We start from the raw sequence: 23551 nt of genomic DNA, 5'->3' as shown, positions 1-23551 counted from the left end.
AAGTAAGCTTTTAGAGTCGAGACTGTTTAAAATATTAGTACAACAAGACTTGGGCTTTTGTCGTTTGATGTTACATCACAAATTTTGTTTTTGATGTATCTGCATTAACAATTAAAGAATACATCTTCAGATTCCGAATGAGAAAAATCACTAGCCATTTTAAGTTAGAAAAATATGTTTTTCACTAATACTGACCTCAAAATCCAAGATGGCAGCCATGCATTTAAAGCACATTGGTAGCTATCTTCATAAATAGCTTATTTGCATTTCTGAAAGTTTGTGTCTCAGTAGATCACCGCAGACGTGAATAAAGGCACTACAGCAGTTTGTGCAGTTTTAGGACAGATTACAGATGGTGAGAGAACAACTTCATGCATAAAGACCCAAGGCTGGAATTTTAGCCTCCTAATGTCATCCCACAGCATCTCAGTTGCATTTAAGTCCAGACTTTGACTAGGCCACTGCAATGTACTTTTGTTTGTTTTTGTGAGTCATGCAAAGGTTGTCTTGAGGGCAGAATGCATGGATCCGCCAATTGTTGCAAATCATCCAGTTGCTCAAGAAGGAAAGCAGAACACTGGTTCTTCATAGTACTGCCACTATGTGTCACTATATTTTACATTAGATCTGAAGAGATGCACCCTGAAAAAAAACAGTCTACTCTGGTCAGAATTAATTGTGATTAAAAAACAGTCTGCATGGTGAGAAAATACTTTTACACATCCGTGAAAAGGAACCCAGTGAGGGCATTTCTTCCATTATCTATTATCCTTAATCCGTGCAGACTTCCTGTTACACAAACTTCAAACTTGACACACGACACAACGAAGTCAATCATGAAGACGCTTGCCAAAACTTAAACACAAGACGCATTTGGGTGTGAGCTCGCAAACAGCTCAACGCGGTGACAAAAACAGGCCTTCGGATGTGCCCGAGGGAGGACGCTGGTAATCTGCAGCGCAGAGATTACAGGTCTTCAGTTTCCATATTTGGTATGAGAGGCCCTGATTGGAGGAAAGGTGATGAAGCCATATGCAGAAGGTGTGAAACGAGGCCGGGCCACCATGGCTCTGGGCCATTAGTGCAGCAGAGCGTGCAACGTGGACACACCCTCACATGGGAGCCTTTGTTTTGGCTGCAGGGCCCCGAGGCCGGCGGGAAACCCGCAGTTAATCGAACACTTTGACAGGCAATGTTCTTGGAACCCGAGAGGCGTGGCCACAAAAAGAGAAGGAGATGGAAACTTTTTAGTTTCGTCTGAGGCCTCTTTATAGGCAAATGAGATTTGTTTAAGCATACTTTTAATTGTGCCTGAACACTTCTGGACTGGTGTCAGAAATGGATGACCTGGCAAAAGCAAAAAAAAAAAAAGAACAACTCTGATCATGTTGACTGCAACGAAGGTCTTTTTGACACCCACACCTTAAGATGGGTGCAAAGTTATATTTGAAGGAAATCTGTGCTCTGTTGCTTTGGAGGCCCAGTCATGAGATAAGCCTGCTTGACGAAGCGATTGCTAAGTGCAGACTGGTGACTCAACCTGTGACTTTAAGCTGAATCGCAAAGGCAGGATTGTCTCGTTTTTGTTGGTGAAAAAGAGCCATCTTCAGGTTCAAATGTGTACTGCAACAGAAGAGCAGACTTATTTATATAGTGAATGGAAAGGACTACAGGCTCTATATTTCCTTTGAAATAATTGCAAAAAACTACATATAACATAACAAACATGTCTGTTCAAAATCCTGGATGAGGAGAGCTCCGTTGGAGGGGGGTGGGGGGGCGAGGTGCTTTAGGGCTGCAGACTGCAATTCACTATTCCAGCCACATGGAGACGCCATAACGCAGAGTGAAAGTTTGTGTGGATAACAAAACTCAAGAACATCAGAACAGTGAAATGCTAAACCATAAAAAATAATAATAATAAAAAAAACGTCAGAGAAGGAGACAGAGGCTTTATTGCAGTTGATAAAATTCACCATATATGTTTGTTTGTCTATTAGATGGCTCCCCGCTCAGGGCGCCCTTCCGTCCTGGGGTGATGCTCTAACAACTAAACTGGAAAGTTCTGCCTGTTTTCTATTTGTTACCTGCGTATTGAGTCAATGGGAATTCGGCCCCATTTTAGGTTAAAAAGCCCCTCTAGGTTCTGAGTGACGGGGTAAATCAAGACTATTTTTAATATAAAAAGTAGGACCTTTTTCTGATTCCATGTATGAAAAGTGACTAGTTATTGATTGATGAAAGCTACAGAAATGGCTGTATGACAAACAAAAGAAACATCAATAATTTAACCAACACAGTTCAAAAATCTTCAGTATTTAGTATTACAATATATCATTTGCACGAACCCGTTTTCATGAAAAACTGTAGGTGAAAAACTTTTTACATTAAAAAAAGACACAAAGACCAGCAAGTTGTTTATTTTTAATTCATCAGGGTTAATAACAATAATTAATCAGGAAATAATATAAAAAGGCATTCTAGACATATTTCACAGTTCTCACACCCACGCACATTAAAAACCAAATACTTCTTTTTTTTTTTTAAACATTTGTTCCTCAGAGATTGATAAATCATTCATTAGCGATATACAGTACAGATTTCTCAAGAATCCTGCTCCTTTTTTCTTTTTCTTTTTTTTTATAAAAATAATGCTTAGATCATTCAGCAGCAGCTTGAAACTGGAGTTTGGTGGAGCTGCTTTTAGACATGCACATTCAAAGACAGAGAGAGAGAGAGAGAAATAAATAAAAACAACACCAGACACCCAGCTTACTGTTAACATATTATTCATGCACTTACTCAGAGACAAGCATCTCTGCGTGACTCAAAGTTCCTTCACACACATATTGCAGAGAATACATTTCGGTTAGCAAGTTAAGATATTTACTGCATATGAATTATGCAGAGACGTTTCCTTAGAAAAGGGTAATAATCGCATCTACAGTATTGCTCTTAAGCCTAATGAAAAATGCATACGACGCTGAAGAGTGCAAAACTAACATTCCCGTTTCCTGGATGTTTAGCAGGCCGCTCACCACTGGGTGGCAGCACTTCATCTGAGATGCAGAGCAGCTCTCTCACGAGAGCCGCGCGCAGGGAAAGCTCCACATTTAACGCATCAACAACACAGGAGAAGGTCATAGTGTCCACTTAGTCAAGCAGAACTGTGGAAATATTAAAAAGGGTATTGTTTATTATTATTATTATTTATTGAGTTTATCTAGAGTCTGCTATGACATTTTGAGTCTATATTCGGTATAGTTATGTTCCTTTCGTTCCCAGGAACATGTTTAGTAAAGAGTCATTTGACGGAGGCTGTCAGCTTGAGATCCCATACAGGATTTATATAATTCAAGCCAATAAAAACACAAAGCCCTCTCTACTTAATCTTATTGATATGTCTTTTATAACTACTGATGTTACTCCTGAATGTTTCTCAGGGCTGTTTTTGTTTTTAAATTCTCTAGAAATATGCTTACGGTATCCACAGAGCCTTCCAAAAGCACTTTTTTTCCCCTTTTTTTTTATGTCGACTACACACCAAACATGTTTTACCTGGATTTTATGTGACGGACAAACACAAAGGAGCACATGGCATGAGTTTGCAAGTCAAAATATGAAAATTGTTACTTGTAATCTGTCTTTACCGTCATTGTGAAGTGGCATGTGGTTTGTAGAAACAAACATCTAAGGCCTTCACAGAAACCGCTGTATTTATATTGAGATTCGATTACACACACGTAACTTCTGAAGGCAACAAGTTGCACTTTTTCTGGTGTCAGTGTTGAATACATATTCCTCCTAGCACACATTTATGTAACTATTTTAATTGTAAAACAGGTTGAACGCAATGTGTTAATTCCACTGCACAGTTATGACTACTTTGTGTTAGTTTACCGCATGAGCCCCCATCAAAATACACTGAATTTTGTAATCGCAAAAAGGCCAACGCTTTTGCAAGGCTCTGTGAATTGTTTTTTTTTTTTTTTACAGTAATTAGTATTACATAAGACTTTTAAGTCTTTGCCATACTGAAGATGGCATCAAACCACACAAACTGGTAATTGCAGACAGAGACACACAACGTAACTCTTTAAAAAAAAATTGCAAAAGGCTTTTATGTCGATGGCCATGACTCACAGTCGTCAGACTTTAGCAACTAGGTAATACACATATATGTCCAATTACACACACACACACAAAAAACACAGTAGGAAAGCAGCCATGCAAAGCCATGACCTGCTTACTTACAGTTTAGTGGTTCAACATGTGGCTCAAGGACACTTTGACATGCTAGGAGAAGACAACCGCAGACCCTCGCTGACAACCAGCATCTTCTGTCATTCTGTTCGCACATGCAGCAGAGTGATTCATCAGACATACATTATGGTTGATGATTGAATAAACAGGCTGAAAGAAGATCTTTCCATGCATTTTTTTGCTTTGTTTTTTTTTTCAGTGTGATCCTTGAGACCAAAGTGAAAATAAATAAATAATGGCGAAACCCTGCTTCTGGGGGAGGATACATTCTTAAAGGTCCATTGCTGCAGAATGTGATGAAAATGCTGCCAAATGAACATCAGCCAAAGTGTTTCTGGGTGTAACCTTCAAAAGCCTCTATCAAAGAAATAAAATTTGGCCTGGTGCGACTTTTAATTCATACGAATGGGTGTGATGCGGCGGCCACAGTGTTTCACGGGGGACAGTTTTTGCTATCGCACCACGGCAACGTTCACATTAAGAGTGACGGTGGCAGAAAGACGACAAGTTTGGAGATATATCCAACAAAAGAAAAGCAAACATTATTAACAGTGTTAATTTAATTGCTCCTTTGCCAACTCGCACCCTCGGTTCACACACACATACACACACACATACGCACGCGCACACACGTTACCTACATTAGTAATTTTCTACAGTCATTTCATACCCATAACCATACCATTTCATACATCCATATAAATAATACCAAGACTAAATCATGTTACCTTTTTAGTAGTCAAGTGTTTTTGTGTATTACTGTAGACAAATGGTCAGAAAAATGTACCAAGACACTACAAACAAACGGTCCTGTACTAAGTGGCTCTGGGTCAAATGATGCTGCTTGTGTGAGAAAGAAGGGTACGAATTGGCGAAATTGCAAACAGCTCTGAAGACAGGTGTAACACAAACACAGAGTTTTAGGTCATTCTACACTAAACTTGAAACCAGATATTTACGTCAACTGTATAAGCAAGACAGTTTTTTTTTCTTATTCTCTGATATTACGTCAGATTTGCCTTTTCCTGTTTTCAGTTGGTGCCAATAAGATTATTTTTATCAGCACCAGAATAATGAAAGAGAGATTTTTTATTTACTTCTATAACTTTCTTTAAATTTAGAGTTCCAAGATTACATTTAGTGAGTCCAGATAACGAGAATGATCTCATGGCTTTGGGATATTCGAACTCAAATTGAGGAACATCTGTGAACATGTGGATATTTCTTTTTCAAATAACTGATCAATTATTATTCTGGTCTGATTAGTCTGATTTAATATCTCACAGTGAGAGGAAAGCGGTATTTGTCTTCTTATACAGTGCAGGTTAATATCTAGTTTTATTTGTACCTATTATGAACTTTAGCACCTTATAAGAATAAACAACAGCCTTCACCTGACAACTTACCTCCATATTTAAGACCCAGGTGACTGGTAGGTTTTCTTTAAAGATGCATGTTTTGTAAAGAGTTTTTCATGTATAATCAATGACTTGGCTGTTGGAGTGGGATATGCATGTGTGTGTGTGTGTGTGTGCACCGTTTTGACGGAGGGAAGTAGAGGCCGGCTCTTTTGTATGCTTCAAGAAAAAAGGTTTGGGAACACCCACAGCAGCACTTCTATTGCTGTTTAATCAGAGGCTGGTTCAATTACTAAAAAAAAAAAAAAAAAAAATTGCACATGCGACCCTAATATAAATTACTTATTACAACGGAACTGCGACAAAATTCCTCATATCTTTATAGTTTTTTCTACATTGAGGAAAACCGCTTTGCATTTTAACTCGAAAGATCATCCTAAATGTTACACATTCCTTTGAATGTAAAGAAAGGCCGGCATTTGGGTCTCTAGATGATATTTCGTGGCTGTGCTGCTTTCATTTAACATTCCTATGAGGCAAGAGAACTGTTCTTACATAGATTGGTGCATACTTAAATAACACAAATACTGTATTTGTTCTTTTTTTCCAAGAAGTCTTTTAACAGAACAATAACACTAATCTCTGCAAAAGTGCTTTTTTTATCCTATATTCTGAGCTCCAAGAAGGAGTTTTAAAGTTTAATCCAGATCATTGAAGATCCTAGTATTAGAGTCAGCCCCATGTAAATGTAATGTGAAATGCAGTAATAACAGTAGCATTATGAGTCCCTGTTTAGCTAACGACAGTAAGTATTTGGAATTTGAAGCCTCAGTTAGACATTTGTTTTCTGGCTTCCTCAGCACTAACTAACCGATTCTTGATGGCTGTCTCTCAATCCCATGCGCTAAAGGGTGAGGATTGCATATGGAAAAGTGCCAGTGGCGGGTCAAGGAAGTATGACAGAGTCCCCTGCAAATTGACTCAATCAACTTTAAGGTAGCCGTTTGAATTAAAGCCACTCCCCCTCCTTTGTTCTCGCTCCCTGCTGCCTTCCAAAGTTTCTCCAGCGCCTCCTCCTCCATCTCCTCCTCCAGCATCATGCCGATGGTTTGACCAGCCGTCCTCGGGCCCTTCATGAAAGCGTAGCCGCAGCGTTTTGCGGATAACAAAGCGCTCCACGATGAAGGAGGCGCAGAACCACGGCACGGCGTACTCGGCTGTGATCAAGCCCATGAAGTTGTAGCGGAACTCGGCGTAGTCCCAGGGACAGGCGTTGAACTGCCGCAGCAGCAGCCCCGTCCCAAACTCCCACAGGTAGGTCCAGAGGGTGTAGATGATGCAGCGCAGCAGCACGGGGCAGCGGCCGCGCAACGTCAAGTACATCTGCTCCACAATGAGGATGCAGGTGCCGTAGATGAAGAGGGCCCACACACTGGTCACACCGGGGAACTTCCAGTTGCAGTTGACCACAAACTCCCAGGCGGCGGTGAACATCACTTCACAGAAGTAGCCGTGGATGGCATAGAGGTACCAGCGGGAGAGGGCCGTGAGAGGAACAGGGTCCCCTGAGGTTTCTAAGGTTACCATGGTTCCTCTTGTGGGTTTCACACAGATTTCCTATTTGTATGTACAGAATTCAGATCTGAAAAGAGAACAAAGAAAGACTTCAGAAATTATCATTTGGAAAACCTGCTACACCTTATTCAACTCCAGGTATGAAAGGAAACAAGATTTGTACGTGGTTGATTTATTTTTCATTGCCGTAACAATGTTTCGTGGTACTGAATCTCATACTGCTGAGCAGTCTGTTTATTGTCCCTTAAATTGTGCCACATTTGTAAAGAAAATGCTTTTGTGGGTTGAGCAGCAGAGTTGAGTATGTGGATTGCTCTCGTAAATTACTTGCCAAAAACCAAACAGAGCGATAGTGTGGGGCGGCATTTCGTCACTGTCAACATCGGAAGCAATCTTCACAGAAAGAGGAATCAAGATAAGATCCTACCACCAGTGGGGATCCCATATTTACCCTCTTTGGGACCAAACTCTAACCTCCATAAAGTTAATTCCCAACAGAGAGAGCTTTTACAGACACTACCTATTTCCTCCCTGCAGTCCTGACCTCAACCTCATTGAACAGTGGCGTCAAAGTGACCAATGCAACTACATGCGACAAGTGCTGGTTGCAGTCTAGTATGCCATCTCACACCAATATGATCTGGTGATCAGAATGAGGAGAAGGTGGCAGGATGTTGTGGCTGTGTACAACACACTGCTGAGGCCACTGTTTATTCAATTAATGTTTTTTTGTTATAATTGCTTCGTCAAGCTTCAATCCCATAGGCCAACTGATGACACTCAACAAGAATAAGTAGCAGATTAAACTACTTGGTATTAGCAGAGATGTTCTGAAAGGTTTTCCTTTGCCACAGCCCACATACTCAACTCTGGTGCTCAACCCACAAATGCATTTTCCTTACAAATGCGGCACCATTTAAAGAGAAATTGAAAAAAGCTTCACAATGGCAGGAGATTTACTGAAAGAGGTATTGCTACAAAAGAAAAAAAAATCGATAAAACACAAGTTGCCAAGTTGTTTTCTCAGTCTCAGAGATGGATTATTAATACAAGACATCTAGCAAACAATGTGTGAACAGCAATGTGCCAACACAGAAATAGCAGTGGGGAGTCAATACAAAACTTTCCATCACGTACGGAGACGAGGAGAGCGGCAGAAGATGTAACAAAATCTCCAAAGCTCGCTGTTAGAGAACCACAGTCAAGAGTGGCGTCTCAGGTCACCGAGTTTCCATAGCAACCACAACATGCTGTTGCGATATAACCAAATAGTTCAGGGTGATGCCAGAAAAAAAAGGGGAAAAAAAGCCTTAACAGATAGAAACACAAAAGGAAATTCTACTAGGAGTTGAACTGGAAGGGTGTGAAGAGGATTCAGCAACAATATATGTAAGACACAGGATGAGTCAAGGAAAAGCATCTCATGCTCAGTGCAAAGGATAGTGGGAGATTGGTAATGCAAGGGTGTATGGCTTCATGACCTCTTTGAAATAAAATGTAAAAACATCTACATTTCATCTGAATATAAGTGTAAATTATGAATCTCATTGGGTATTTCTGCAGCTTAATAATCAAAACACAGACCAAATTCAAGCCAACACAGACATGGCCGCCACAAAACAAATCAACATTCTCCCATGACTATCACAGTAACAGGATCTGCCTCCTACAGAAAGCCTGTCTGGGTGAGATGTGGAAAATAAAACATTACATTAAATGTGTCAGACGCTGCATTCTGGTTTGTTCGCTTTGCTCCCTGCAAGACTGTTCTGTTATGCCTCCTGTTTAGTTTGTATCAAAGTTGTTGGTCCGGATAGTCTAGCTTGTTGTCTTTGGATTTCACCCAAAGCTTCTCCATCTGAATGCCATTTATTTAGTAATAAAACCTTTCAGTTTCATCGAACCAGCCTCAGAGGGAATCCAGAATTAAGTCTTCGACTCTGTTTTGTGACTAAAATGTACAATTCACCAGGCAGCAATTTCTGAGAATACTTGTGACAGGCACTGCAACTGCTTGTAGAGATTTTACCCCAAAAATTACAATAATTATTCCTCATTATAAAACACTGACATGCAGTACATCCCATCTTAAGCAATGATTACAGCCTAACTGTCCAAACAGAGTCTGCTGCCTGCAGAATTAAACGGGATTTGCTGCCATCTCCAGCAACAGCCATCTGGTCAAATCAAAAGTGAAATCTTCAGGATTAGAAATTTAATTGCGTGGGGTGCTAAGCCACTTTTAAATTAAGCCAAGGCAGTGAAACACTGCAGGCATCAGGAGATTTAATTAAAGACTGGAGGCTGATGAAGCACTTAAAGTGTACCGACCTTCCCTCAGCTGATGCTATTTACACAGTGAGGGGGTTTCTTATGTAACGTATAGCTTTGTCATCTGACTGCCTACATCAACACTCTGCGTCTCCAACTCGTGCTGCTTGACAAACATTTCATGCTGACATATCAGGTATCAGAAATCCCACGAAGGGACGGGCCCGTTCACGGTTCTGCTCCACACACACCGCGGCTTAAATTAGAGGAACACAGAATGCAAACAGCACAATGACGAATTCAAAGGCCATTTACTCAACAAGGCCACACAGTTTATATCCTTTACCATACAATGTCTCCAGAGAAAGCTGTCATAGCAACAACGATTATACAATAGATCACAAACGCTTGGTGAAATAGAGTCTTAGTATGAGGTTACAAGTACAAACGCATGTTTGAAGAACAAAAGGTCTTTTTTTGTCTCTTTTTGTCTTCAAAGCCTGGCTGTGACCCAGAGAGAGTCCGTGGGGATTAGCACATTTACTCCAAACAAGGAACAAGGGTTTCATGTGATTAACTGGGCCACAGCGATGGACCAACTGACCTCCATAAACCTCCTTATTCCATCTTTTCTCTGGCTTCCTGGGAAAAACACCTCGTCTATGAAAGTCAGATTGGGTCAACTTTTCAAGTGCTGAGAAGAAAGGTTCAGCCTGTAACAAAAAGAGAAACACGCTGAATTGAATCCTCCTTCGCTTCTATAAGTCAGTCAAGTCAGATTGTTAAATTGTGTCAAAGCCACAAGGAATTCATGTCATTATGATTCTGTGACATTCAATTTTTTATGTTTTAGTCACCAAACTACTTCTGCTGACTGTCTGGTATTTCAGTCATTCAAATGCCACAATATTCGGCATATTCAGAATCTGTCAGCTATCACCGACATTATTTACACCTCTTACACTTTTCAAATATCTTACTTTTTTATTAAAATAAATTCCAGCCTATTGTGACAGGGACGGTGCCCCATAGTCTCATGGAAGAGTCAAAAAGGCACATGAGCTTACCAGGTCACTCTTTGTTTTTAGGCTTCTGAATATCTGCATGCTATCAAACCAGAAGCAGCTGTTTTAGTTAGTATTAAAAGGCAAATTCACGCTCTTCATACTTTTTCAGAACACCACAGTTAAGGAATTAAAACTACTTTTACAAAATATTATTGTTTACAGTGTATATCAATGTAAGTATTTTAGCTAATGTTAAAATAGCAAGTGCTGCTAGCCTGCTAACATTTGCTAACCTGCTGGAATTAACATTAACTACTACACATTAGCTAATGTTAGCATATCACCCAAAAACAAGTAGCAGGTCATATAACTATCATTAATAGCATCTTACAGGTTAATGTTAGGATGTTAGCTCTTAGAATAACAGTTGTATTCTTTACTGTTCGCTAACATACTACCATATTTGCTAGTGTTTTCAATATATGTATCTTAAGTTAGAACCATGATGAATAGCCAGGAAGAATAGGTTTTATGCTAATTTTACTATGCTAGCATTTTAGCTAACGGTGGCACAGAAGATGCTATTAGCAAAGCAACTTATACTTGCTAAAGTCAAGTAGGAAAGATTAAAAAAAGAAATAAGCACTGAATTTAAAACTGGAAAAGTTTTTTCTTAAAAAAAAGAAAAAGCCTTTCCACTCATTTTAACTGTAGCCTACATCACAATTATTGACTTTTCACTTCACACCTAAGCTCTCCCACTTAAGATGTAAATGCCCTACTGTTTAACATTGTCAGCTGATTTATGCTCTCAGATTTTATTTTATGGTCTCTCATGCCAGGCTGCTGATTCTTCAATCTAACACACCTTTCAAGAGCTCAGCTCTGCTATGACTTCAGTTCTTCAACAGTTTTCAGTTTCAGTTTCTGCGTCTGCTATGCAATACGGCTCTGTTGAACGGGATTGTTCTCAATTTCAGCCTCTTTGTTCTCCATGACATTCATTTGTGGTTCAGTTCAACTTTTTCAGCAGAAGTTGAAATGAAAAATCAGATTACCAATTTAGCTTACAGTATCCAGGCAGCATTTATGATGGAAAGGCTTTTTTTTCTATCTAGTTCAGGTTTTCATCATAAAACTGTCAAATCTGCCATTATAAGCAGACAATAGTTTAAATACACCAGCATATTCTAACTTCCACAAATTCCCAAAAACTCATTAATATATGCAGGAATTTCTATGCAGATCAAAGCAGTGTGTTAGCCACATTGTTCTCTTGTCATCACTGACAACCACTTTCTCACAGAAACGATGTTCGCTATTTCTCCCAACACCTCCCCCTTTCTCTCTGCACCTAAAATGCACATTACATTCGTCACCCACACACATGAAAATCTGCTAATGAGAAGGATTATCTAAAACTGTAATGAGGCTGTCCAACGCTACACCTCCTGCCAAACACACCATACATGCGAACGTCCAGGCAAAGGCGAGGCAGCGATGTAGCACTGAGAAAAAAGGAAATAATTTCTGTGTTCTTCCTGCGATCTTCATTTTTGAAAACTTAGTGGTACTTCTGATAATTTTATGGCATTGAGAAACCAGAGAGAGTCATAAACTAAAATGGTCCAAACAATTTCTTTTCTATACTCACAGAGATTCTTGTGGTGATGATTCTTTACTATCCGGTTAGGCTTATGAAAGGTTTTCCACCTGTGTGTGCCAGTGTGTGTGTTTGTGTCCAAAGGTAAGGTGAGGCAGGGTGAGTTGTTTTGTCTAGCACCACTCAAACAAAAGATCATTCAAACAGCCAAACCCAACGGTGAACTGGGACTCCTCTAGCCTCTTCTCAAATCATCGTATCATCATACGTAACCACTAATCCCTCTTGGTGGCTCATTTAATCCTGTAAGTCACACCAGTCGGTCTGGTGAGATCATGGTCAATGTGAGCTTCTTGAGCATGAAGTGGGTCCGTACAGCCGAAGGGGCTGGGTCTACAATGCAGCGCATTCACCTGAGTAATATGCATTAGATGTGTCACATTAAATTTAGCTGAGATTTGTTATAATTATTGCGCATATTAGCACAGTTGCATCCAATGCAACTGAGTCTCCACTGTGAAGTGAATTTGTTGGCAAAAGCTACAAACATGCAAACATCTTAGCAAAGCTAATATTATAGGTTGTTCCTTCACATTAAACACAAAAGAGAACTTTTAAGGACAGCAGTCTCAAAGATTTAACTCCTTCAAATATGTTTCACATGTGGTGCAGCAGCCATTTTGCTGTTGACCTGCTATTGGTCACCCAATAGGTTCTGGTAGAGTTCTCGCGGAGACTTGTCGTAAGCAAACCCTCCAGTTCACTAATAATCTTGTTTCTGGATTCTGTGATCATGTTTTTCGAATCAGACCAGAGTTTAAGTCAGGCGATTAGGTTTACCAGTCTAGTCTCTTCCAATGACTCCTTCTGACACCATGCCTTGGTGAACCACGTTTGAGATCATTGTCCAGTTTAAACAGCCAATCGTTTCGTTACACTTTGAGAAAAGCCAGCATAGTTTGTCTGTCTGATAAAATATTTGTGGGCTAAAAAAGGGCACTGTACACTGCTCCATAAAAACTGAATAAGCCTGTAGGATGATGTCAAACCATAATACTGCTGGCATCAGGCTGGCTGGATGTTTGATTAGCTTAATTTACCTCTGCATGTCGTGGCAGAATCATGCTAAAGATTTGGATCGGTGCTATTGTTACTGGTGGAAATAATGACGCTGGAAGAGTTCACCTAAGGGAGAAGAGGGATTCACATGCGACCCCAATTGCAAAAAGGTCAAATGTAAACACAGCTAAGCGTTTAAATGAAGAAATATCAGATATCTGAATGAAAGTGCCGAAGGATCCGCAAGCTACATAGCGAACCCTTCCCATGAGGTGAGGGATCATGAATTGATCAAACAGCAGCATGAACTAATGAGAGCAGCACAGATCAGTGACACACATTAGCTTATAAAGCTGCTGGCTTTCTGGCTATGAGACATTTTGAATGTAATCTGTGCGGCTGGATGAACCACAGAAAGACAGCAAATCTACAAAACTCTGCAATTTCCACTCTGTACAGGTAGAAGCTGCCAAAACAAAGTACAAACCAGTCTTGACGTTTATTTTCTCATTAAGCCATCAACTACTTTCTGTCTCTTCAGACATGCACGTCGAAACATGTTGGGTATCTCTGAAGAGGCAAAGTAACTGAGTGTGTAGTAATAAAATAGATGTAAAGACTTTGTCATATAGAGACACGATGAGTTTTACTGAATAAAATACAAACCATATGTCTACTAAATCTACCATATTTGATTTGTGTAACGTTACGAGTTTAGTCAAAACATTGCTTTTTGATAAAAATAGAATAAATTGTGATTAACTGCAAAGCCCCTAATTAATTAGATACACTTTTATTGTGTCAAACCGCTAATTCAGATGCATCATTAAAAGATCAAATCTAATTCAAGATGCCATTCATATTTTTTCACTGGAGTTCATACAAAGCCACGTCAGAAAACACGCTACATGAAATCCCTTGAAACTTGCCAGTTTGTTGCACTTTGTTTTTTTTAGCAGCTGCATATAGTTGTGTCACAAATTTCAAACCCCCTTCTGCTGACGTAGCAAAACCGAAAGTTGTTTTTATTTAGAGAAAAAGCAAGTGACATACCGGTTCCCAACATTTTTGATTACTCCCACTTGCAGCAGTCAGAAAGCGACTGAAATATTGATAGTAACATATTTAAAGGCATCTAGTTAGACTCAAATTGGGATTTCTTTGATAATTACACAAAGATAACATAACAAGATCACCTTATTTATGCTTCTTTGTTGACCTGTTGCCTCATAATCACACAACTAACTTGCCAGATAGTATTTTGCTGTTTTTGATGTAGCTGCTGTATCATACCCTCCCTCCCCATCACAGAGGCGCTTGGCTATCGACCAACATGGCTCCTGCCCGCTCCAACTGCAGTGGCCCCATTCTGGCATCACCCTTTACTGAAACCTGCCACAAAATATCTCAGTTTGAGGTCGGGATCACCAGCGGAGTCAGAAAAGCAGCACGAAACAAACTGAACTGAAAAAGTGTAAATCAACCGCGCAGGTCTTGTTTAAGGAACTGATTGTGTGCTTTTAAGAGAAACAACATGATTATTTGCGAAGGGAACAGATGACAGGTTTCTGAGACATTCAGGGAGGAAGAAAACACACGGACTGATATACGGAGTAAGCGAAAGGTGGAGAATAAAGACGTCTTTATAGTGCTGACAGCTATGAGGTCCGACAGCGAACACACCGAGGAATCCACAACGCAGTGCGCAGTCGGGTTATCTTCCGCATCGGTGTGTTTCCGAGTGTGTGTGGCACGGCTCCCAGGTCTACTCCGACTTTTGCAAGGTCACTTTGGGAGGCATTGGAGAGGAACCAGCAGCATCCGATATGCGGGTGAACAACGGCGAACCGGGGTGACCTCAGAGACAACTCATCTCCAGTGACAGAAACTGCATCAGCAAGAACTGCGCTCCTGCATTTAAAGGGCTAGTTTGGGATTTTTCAAGTGGGGTTCTGTTAAAAAGATTATAATAATTTAGTATTGTATCACTCTGCGTCTTCAATTAGCAAAATTAGCATAAATTCTGTTTGGTCCAGGAGAAGTCAAATTATCTGCCTTCCACAGTCTTTCAGAAAACCCAAAAACGACACAGGACTTTTTAAATTTGCGATTTTAAAACTATTAGTACATTTAGAATCGAAATTGAGACAGCAGACAGCGATCTGATATTGAGTCTTCTGTGTGAAACACTAATAGATCATGCAACACTCAAAGCGTTTTCTGGTCAGAGTCAATGCCCGATATAAAACTAAAGCGGTGCTAAAAGCAAAACTACTGTAGAGGTTTATGTCTACTGATTTTTTTCAGGGCAGTCCCTTTATCTGTGATAAGTCAAAAACACTTCAATGTTCTGTCAGAACGTGTTTCACACAGGATGATCTCTGGTGGCACACCGCTTCCTTTCATTTCCTGCGTTTGTCGCAGGTTAAGATGTGATCTAAATAAAACATCTAGGCAGGACCTAATTTCAAAAATCCCGAATTATCTGTATAACATCATAAAGTTACAGCCTTTCACAGTTTAAATGCTATTTTAGTTGCTGAATGTTCTCACCAGAAACAAGTAATAAAAAATAAATAAATAAATAAATAAAAATAAGTGGTTATTTAAATTTTAAATTTCATTATTTCATATTCAAACAAATTAAGTAAAGGAAGCATGAACTAGATTAAAATTTAGAATAAATACAAAAAAAGCTAAACATTTTCAGATTAAAGCTTTACAAAAACGAATTTGATTTATTTTAAGAGGCAAAAACCAAGGGCCTTCACGTCTGAAATATACATGCTCTCTTTATCCACGATGAGCAACAGGCCGAGTAGGGGAGGGAGAGTAATGAATCCAGAGACGGGTTTGAGAGGAAAAAAGATGGACAGGAGCGGTGGGTGGAGGAAAGGTGGAATGGGAGAACCCCATGAGGCGGCACAAAATAAAGCAACCCTGATCGATTGCAAAGACAGGTCGATTAGCTCCGAAACAGCAAGCTGGCCTTCACCCCCCCAGGGCAGAACTACACCTCTCCTCTCATTCAGACTCGTGCAAAAGCACCTAAAACTCCTGCTGCTATGATACGCCGCTTCTGGTGTCACGTTTAAGAGGCAGCGAGTTCAACGCTCCATCATCCGAGCTTTAACTTTACAATCTTGGCTGCAAAGAAGCATGAGAAAAGAAGAGAAAGTGAATATTAACGTCGTTCGGTTATACAATGTGAGTTTTCTCTGAAAATCACAAGACACTAACCAAGAACGGCCACTGTAATTATTACTTACATGCAGATAATAGGAAAATTATCATCATTACATTTTTCTTGATAACAAAACCTTTTTCCTGTTATTTTAAGGAAACTACGTAAAAATATCTAGATTTATCAGAGAAATATAGTATAGCATCCAGATGATGACATCTAAATTTTCTTATGTTTTATACACAAATTTCCCTTGATAAATAAAGGTTAGAACTGTGTACACACTCCAATTAAAGCAGTTTAATGTATTATTGTATTTATGATCTAAGGATGGGGAGAAGAAGTAACATTATAGAGATGGAGCGAGGATATGAGAAAATGAAATAGGAAGTAGCAAACTAGGAAAGAGAAGTTAAGGTGTGACACTAGGAAATAAGAAAAAAAAAACGGACAGAACATTTAAACAATGCAATAGGGAATAAAGTCTTGAAATACGAATATTTTCCACTGGTTCATCTTCTCTCTCCTTTTAAAATACAGGAATCCCACACCCTGCAAACAACACGCGAAACGTCCCTTTAAAAGCAGTCTTCCAGTTAAGTGTGTGGAACATCTCGTTCCCTGCGTCCCTCCCTCTGGTTTACAGTTTCAGAAAGCAGCTCAGTTTAACAACAACATTAGACCTCAGGTTATATATGCAGCACTTGTTTTTTTCCGTCGGTCCGCTCCGGCATGCCGCGGCGTGTCGGGTGAGGCCGTGCGATCATGTGAGTCCGAGCCGCCCCGTAAAAGTATTCAGTCTGCAGAAAAGTCAACTTTATCCTAAACTCAAGTCTTCTGCAGCCTTAGTTTTTTGTTTTTTTTTAAGGATCGTCACATCTATTCTTCTATTAATTCTAACCAGCTTCATTGTTGCTGCTGAAGAAAGAGATCCCCACAGCATTATGCTGCTATCACCATGCCTCACCTCGGGGGTGGTGCGAGGTCTTAGATTTCCAGACCAAAAAAAGTTTAACTTTTGCCCTGTTCTGAAACAGAGCACCTCTTTCTCGTGGTTCCTTGTGGCATTCTCCGCCTGAGCTGAGGATTTTTGCAGCCCCCCCAAGAGTTGGCAGTTTCTCTGACTCCTCGCCAAGGCCGCCATTTCTTTGTAAGGCTTGCAAACACGTAGTCTCTGAACTGCGTCTAATCCTTCCAAACATCAACGACGCGACGCTTTTTCAGACAGATGCACAGCTTCATTCGTAACACAAAGCCTCGATTTGCACGTTTGAGCTCTATAATTAGCGAGGTCTCTCAATAATGCTCTCAGGTGAGGCTGGAAAGGCGCCAGGAAGCGCTGACACTAAAAGCTGCGGCGCAGCACGGTCGACGCAGGCCCGTGCAACTTTATCAAAGGCATCCTCTCCATAACCGCAAGGTGAAAGCTTTAGCGAGTGACGCAGAGCGGCGGAGGAGGAAGGATTTATGTAAACAGGGAGGTGGGTTTCGGATCCAAAAAGCTTTTATTGATTGGCAAGAAATAGAACCTGAAGTCATGCGTGGAGACAAGGAGGCTTCTTGCGCTAAACGTGACGAGTTAAAAAAATAAGCTTTCCCAAACAAGTCAATTATATAACAGAAGGTTGAGCTTTCTAACTCTTTAATTAAAGTGATAAATAAAGCCGTCTAGGCAACATGTCAGTATCCAAGGGTGATCGGACAGGCTGAACCCTCAACTGGAAGCAATGTCTCTGCTTTGGGCTCCAACAACAACGCGATAAAACAAAACAGATTGGTGTGTAACTCAGAAAGTATTAGTAAAATATTTGATTCATCAAGGTTTATATAGCAATTTATGTCACCTAGGGACATATGATTATAAAGATTTGGGATAAGTATGACATAAGATCAAAAAAATGTTTTAAAAACTTTCCCACATGGCCATCTTTTATTGCATCTGCATAATCTCGCACTGCAAATTTCAGAAAAAAATTCCATCTGTAATTAAAGTACATTTATTCAGTGGGTGGACAGGATCTCATATAAAACAATCATTTTTCTAATTACATTAGAAAGTAATTATTGGACCCATAATTACGTTCAATAAACTCATAAAATAAGTTAAATGAGGCTCTTTTTTTTTCATTTTTATGCTGATCAGAGTTTCTAAGAACTTTTAAAATGTAACTCACAACTTTTCTTTTTTCCTACAGTATAAATATGAAGCAACACAGCGGCTACATTTCTGAGGCACTCTACAAAATGGGAAAGAGAAGCCATTAAATTAAGGCAGGAAGTAACTTACCAAAACTTGCCCGTTTTTCCCCAGAATGCACATGTAATAATTAAAAAGTTCAAAATAGCTAGAATGACAAACAAGGAACATGGGCTTATCTTCTAGAGGTTATTTAAGAATGACATCAGATTTCCTACAGAAAATGTTTGTCAAAAATCAGTATCTTCATTCAAAAGGTCTGGTAACATTTGCGGCTCCAAAGACAAAATGGCTCTTTAGAGTGTAAAGGTTGCAAACCTTTGCCTCCGAACAAGAACAGCCCTGAGGGGGAGAGTCTGTTGACAGGCAACTAATAGTTGCACACTCTGCAAATTATGCTACTGCTACAAACAAAACACCTGAGACTTGGTGGGGATTTCACCTTTCAGCAGGACAGAAACCTTTAACATGGAACCAGAGTGACAGTGGAGCTGTCTAGATAAAAGCAGATTCAATGGTCCAGTCAAAGTCCAAACTGGACTGGATCTTTGGGAAGATGCATGTAATCTGACTGATCTTCAGCCATTTTCCAAATTAAAATAAGCAAACATTTAAAGTTCTGGATGGCCAAAGTATGTAAAAATACCCCCCACCGCCCCCCAAAAAAAGGGCTTGTGTAAAAATGTTGTTGCTGAAGTACTGATTAAAGACGGGTCTGCATTTATGCATTACTTTGTTGGTCTTTCGTAACGCCACACTAAATACATGAAGCTTCTAACTGTAATGTGACGAAATGTGAAAAAGTCTGAGAGGTACAAACACTTTGAAGGTCCATTACCGTCCTGAAGTTCCAGATCCTGAGAAGCTGAAGCTCTGACATTTGTGGGCCGAGCTACGCATTAAAACTTAGAGCTCCTAAGGAAGAATCTGGAGTTTTATAGACATTGTCACCATGGAAGTGGTGAAATGGAAATGGATGCGCCTAATGGACGGGGTTTCAACTGGCTATCAGACGTAGAAGCTTTGTAATCAATCGTTGGTCGTGCATAATTGATGTTGGTTTTATGGCAGAAGATCTGTGGAGAACAACAGAGGTACAGAAATGTCCTGTCCGAGTCAACCCAATGAACTACTGAGGCTACTGAGGCTTTTGTTCAAATCAATAAACTGGAATAACGTGTTGAGTATTTTATTTATAGAGAAAGGGACAACTAACGTTTAGAAGGTGAGACGAAGGCCAAACTCTCCGAGTGACGTCAGAAGTATCCGTTTGCCTTCATGCCGCAAACTCCCAGACTTTTTGAAAAAGCATATTTGCGAAACCCAACCAGCATAGTTTATTCGTAGCATTCCATCAATTCCAAACACATAAGCTGGGTGTGTAAAAACAGGGTCAGTTCTGGCATGAGGTGACCTCCTTTAAAGCTAGGGGTGAGGGAGGATAAAATAGATTTTCTTTTTTTTTATGGATTTGCAAACATTGGGAGTCATTGAGAACCAGGGATTCTTTGGATATATTCCCACCCGAAAGGATTTCCATTGCAGCAGTGATTCCCACACACTGTAAAGTGGTGGGATCGCCAGCAGGTGAGATAACCCTGACACGATGTTGCACAGGGAAAGCTGTTGACCCAGAATCGGATGTTACTGTACTGAGCAATTCGCTGATGTGTGGCGGTTAGCGTGAGGTGTGCTCCAAGGGAGAGCAGTAAAAGAAAGTCACACAGCTGTAAATGTTAAATGGCCTGTACTTCTATAGCGCTTTATCAAGTCCAGAGGACTCCAAAGTGTGTCACACCACATTCACCCATTCACCCACACATTCCCAATGCAGCACAGGAAAGGCAGATCATAAATAAAGATGTAATTTTAAAAACAGGTCATTATTTACTTTTGAATGAGGTCACTAGCTTTTTTAGTTTATAATGTGTTTGGTGGTATTGCTAAGCGATATATATATAGCAAATTTGTTGTTATGGCAGTATAACTGTATACAATACAAAGAGCTGCTGCCTGTATTGCAATAAGTTTGACCTAAATATTTAGGTACTTGCACCCGAATTCTTGTAATATCATTGTTATACTTGATATTTAATCCATTAACTAAAAAAATTTTTGAAACTTTGCAGAAAAGAAGGCGGAGTATGTGTGAAATGGCTGCACTCAGGATATAAGATGCACATCCCTGAGGAATCTAATACATGCAGGTCACCTCAAATGGAATCACTGGYGTTARCTTTTGTCATAAGTGCTTCGCTTTTGGGGTGATCCTGCTTGTAAGTTTGTCATCAACAAGAAGAAACTGCAAACAAACACTGGAGATCTTAAAATTGCTTATTTATCACCAGTGATGTCATTCTCTACTCACAACATTCACAAACATTATTAGCATATCAGGTTTTACGCGCTAATGCTAAGAGCAAAGCTATTTTTTTTCGTTCATCACTGTAGCATTTTTGCTAGCTTGGAAAACTCACGCAGCTTTGCCTAAATGAAATTTTCCGCATATATTCTACTGCGCCACTGTACTTGGCTGCTTTGTGAACTTTCAATTTGAATAATGTTCAACGTCTGCTGTGAAGTTTTGGTTATTTACTGTTTGTTTTAAGAAAGCCGAAACTGCCAAATAATTCAGGTCGGATGTTTCAGAATTTCATCTAGAGATGTAGCTACAAATGCAGTCCAGGGTTTATGTAAAGAGTGGAAAAAGTTCTTTACTGTAATGCCAAATTGAAGTCTGTAGACAGTCAAAAAAAAAAAATATATATATATATATATATTTTTTTTTACAGTACTTACAATAATGCCGCCCTCGATGCCCTTCCTGGGCCCGCGCCACATTGCCAATTTCATTAACCACCACTATGTCGATATTATATACCTTTTGGCCACCGTAAGGTGATTTACCGTAACAACTATGAGTTGTGAAACATCAACACGTGAATACAGAGTGGTAACAGACCCGCTGCATCACTACGGGAATATTAATCTTGCGTCCACACACACAGCTCACTGTTACTCCCTTGTAGCAGTGTTATAATACGGGGTCATTTTGGGATTCCTCGCTGTGGAGGCTGTTGCGTGGGTTATAAATAGGCTATGGACTACAGAAGCGACAGCGGGGATTATCTCACCCCCAAATGATAATGAACTGCAGGGTTTATGTGGCATGAATCGATTAGGGCTTTTTTTTTTTTTTTTTTTAAGCTTCTGCAAAAGGACTTCCACAGATGGAGCTACACTGCGGACGTGGAGTCCAGACGTCCATCCGCTCTGCAAATGTACGGCTTTCCTTCACGCTGGACGCCCGCCGATCCTGACCTGTCCCGGGAAACTGGAAGGTGCAGGGCCCGTCGGAGGGGCCGGGGGCCGTGGAGGAGGAGGGGGGGGGGACGGGTGCACTCCGCTGCAGCATCAAGCACACTGATGATGAGCAGTGCGGCACCCTCTCCGCACACAATTAAACATACATGTAGCTGTGCAGCTCATGCACCGTTAACATATCTGGGATACACTTTGCAACTCTTTGGTGTCGCATTTAAAAAAAAAAGGTGACTTGCGATCCACAAAGACGGTTTTAGTCAGAGCGGTTTCCAAATAAACTTACGATAATCCGGATTTTAACAGGTGCAGCGGCGCGACTGCGCAGAAAACACGCGCAATATTGTTGTTGAATATGAAAGGAAAGAGAGAGCGGGGGGGCGCTTTAAACATTCAATTGAATAAACGGTTAAAAAAAACAATAGCGCAGCACTATTAAGTTGGGAGTAATCTGGTGACATTTCATTGTGAAAGGGAAATAAAAACCCAAAAGATTCCCCCCAACAGGAACACATGTTGTTGCCCTGAATGTCACTCCGCTTGAGTACAAACATGTTGACTGCATTTCCCCCCTCTCTTTCTCTCTCTCTCTCTCTCTCTCTCTCTCTCTCTTTCTACGATCAGCACAGCGAAATATATATATATATTTTTTTTTTTTTTACCTTCAGAAGGACCTCTGCGGTGTCTGCCCAGGCGCACACCCCGGCAGATCCGACACATTCCTCGGTGAGGTCGGTCGGGAAGAGTCGGTGTCGGTCCGCGCCTCTGCTAGCCTGTCGCCCGGCTTCTCCTGCGCGGTGTCTCCGCTCTGTCCTGTGGAAATCCACACATTTTTTTTTTTTTTTTTACTTCACTGCAGCGGCGGCGGCGGCGCCAGCGGCACATGCTCAGATGGACTCACGCAGCTCCTGCATCTTTGCGCTTAACCGTTTCTTGTCCGCAGCTCTGCGCCCGCTTGACAGCCAGGCTGCATGTTGGTGCACGAAGGGCACGGACAGCAGTTAGCGTATTTCCCCGTAGCGCCACTTTGTTTTTGTTTTGTTTTGTTTGTTGTAGCACTGATTACAAGTGCATTTTAATAGATTTTTTTTTTAAAGTTTGTTATGAATTTCTGTAGTTGTTTTAATATTTATTTATTTATTTGCTTTGTGCTTACAGTTCCCCTAAGTCTTTAATAATAGATGTCCAATTTAAAAAAGAAAAATAAGAAAAGTTTAGAAACGCTACGGTCATCATGAAGGTTATAGCTTCCATAACAAAAGGTGACTTATGTAAATTTGTTCAGAAGCTGGTTCTTAATAGGACACTATTAATGGAAAATTGAGTGGTAGGAAAAAGTGTGAAGAAAAAAAACAACAACCCAAAAGCAATGGATGACTGTAGCCTTCAACAGATTGTCAAGCAAAGCACAATAAAGAGACTGGAGGAGATTCACGAGGCTGGACCACAGCTGGAATCAGAACGACATTAGAAGTGTCCAGGATACGGACTGAAGCGTCCACATTCCTTAGTGTTTTTAGCCAATCCTGAAGAAGAGTCTCAGCTTGACCACCGTCGCTCGGTGGTCTAAAGTCATTTTTAAATGGTGAAAGTAACTCCCAGAGTCTGGAGGTAGAGCGGAGAGGCACACAGTCCAAGTCGCTTGAGTTCTAGTGGGAAGTTTCCACAGTTAATGATAATCTGGTGAGTCAGGTCATCTGAGGGTGCTGGCTC

At 40.4% G+C, this 23551-nt stretch overlaps 1 protein-coding gene across 2 annotated transcripts; it reads right to left on the bottom strand.

The window, feature by feature from the left end:
• Positions 1 to 2404: 2404 nt before the first annotated feature.
• On the bottom strand, positions 2405 to 22841 carry tmem229b (transmembrane protein 229B). 2 transcript variants are annotated; one of them, XM_008399149.2, is made up of 3 exons: positions 22740 to 22841; positions 22501 to 22651; positions 2405 to 7263 (listed from the first exon to the last, which is right to left on the bottom strand). In XM_008399149.2, the coding sequence occupies exon 3, from the start codon at positions 7206 to 7208 to the stop codon at positions 6603 to 6605; it is 606 nt and encodes a 201-aa protein (XP_008397371.1). In that variant the 5' UTR covers positions 7209 to 7263; positions 22501 to 22651; positions 22740 to 22841; the 3' UTR covers positions 2405 to 6602. The 2 variants fall into 2 exon arrangements, with proteins under 2 accessions (XP_008397371.1, XP_008397373.1); XM_008399151.2 differs by lacking the exon at positions 22740 to 22841 and adding an exon at positions 10072 to 10180 and having other exon boundaries at positions 22501 to 22667.
• Positions 22842 to 23551: the final 710 nt, after the last annotated feature.

Source organism: Poecilia reticulata, linkage group LG22 (genome assembly GCF_000633615.1).
Source record: "Poecilia reticulata strain Guanapo linkage group LG22, Guppy_female_1.0+MT, whole genome shotgun sequence".
Classification (NCBI taxonomy): domain Eukaryota; kingdom Metazoa; phylum Chordata; class Actinopteri; order Cyprinodontiformes; family Poeciliidae; genus Poecilia; species Poecilia reticulata.
The sequence above is the reverse complement of the archived record's forward strand: the minus strand, read 5'-3'. Positions and strand labels throughout refer to the sequence as shown.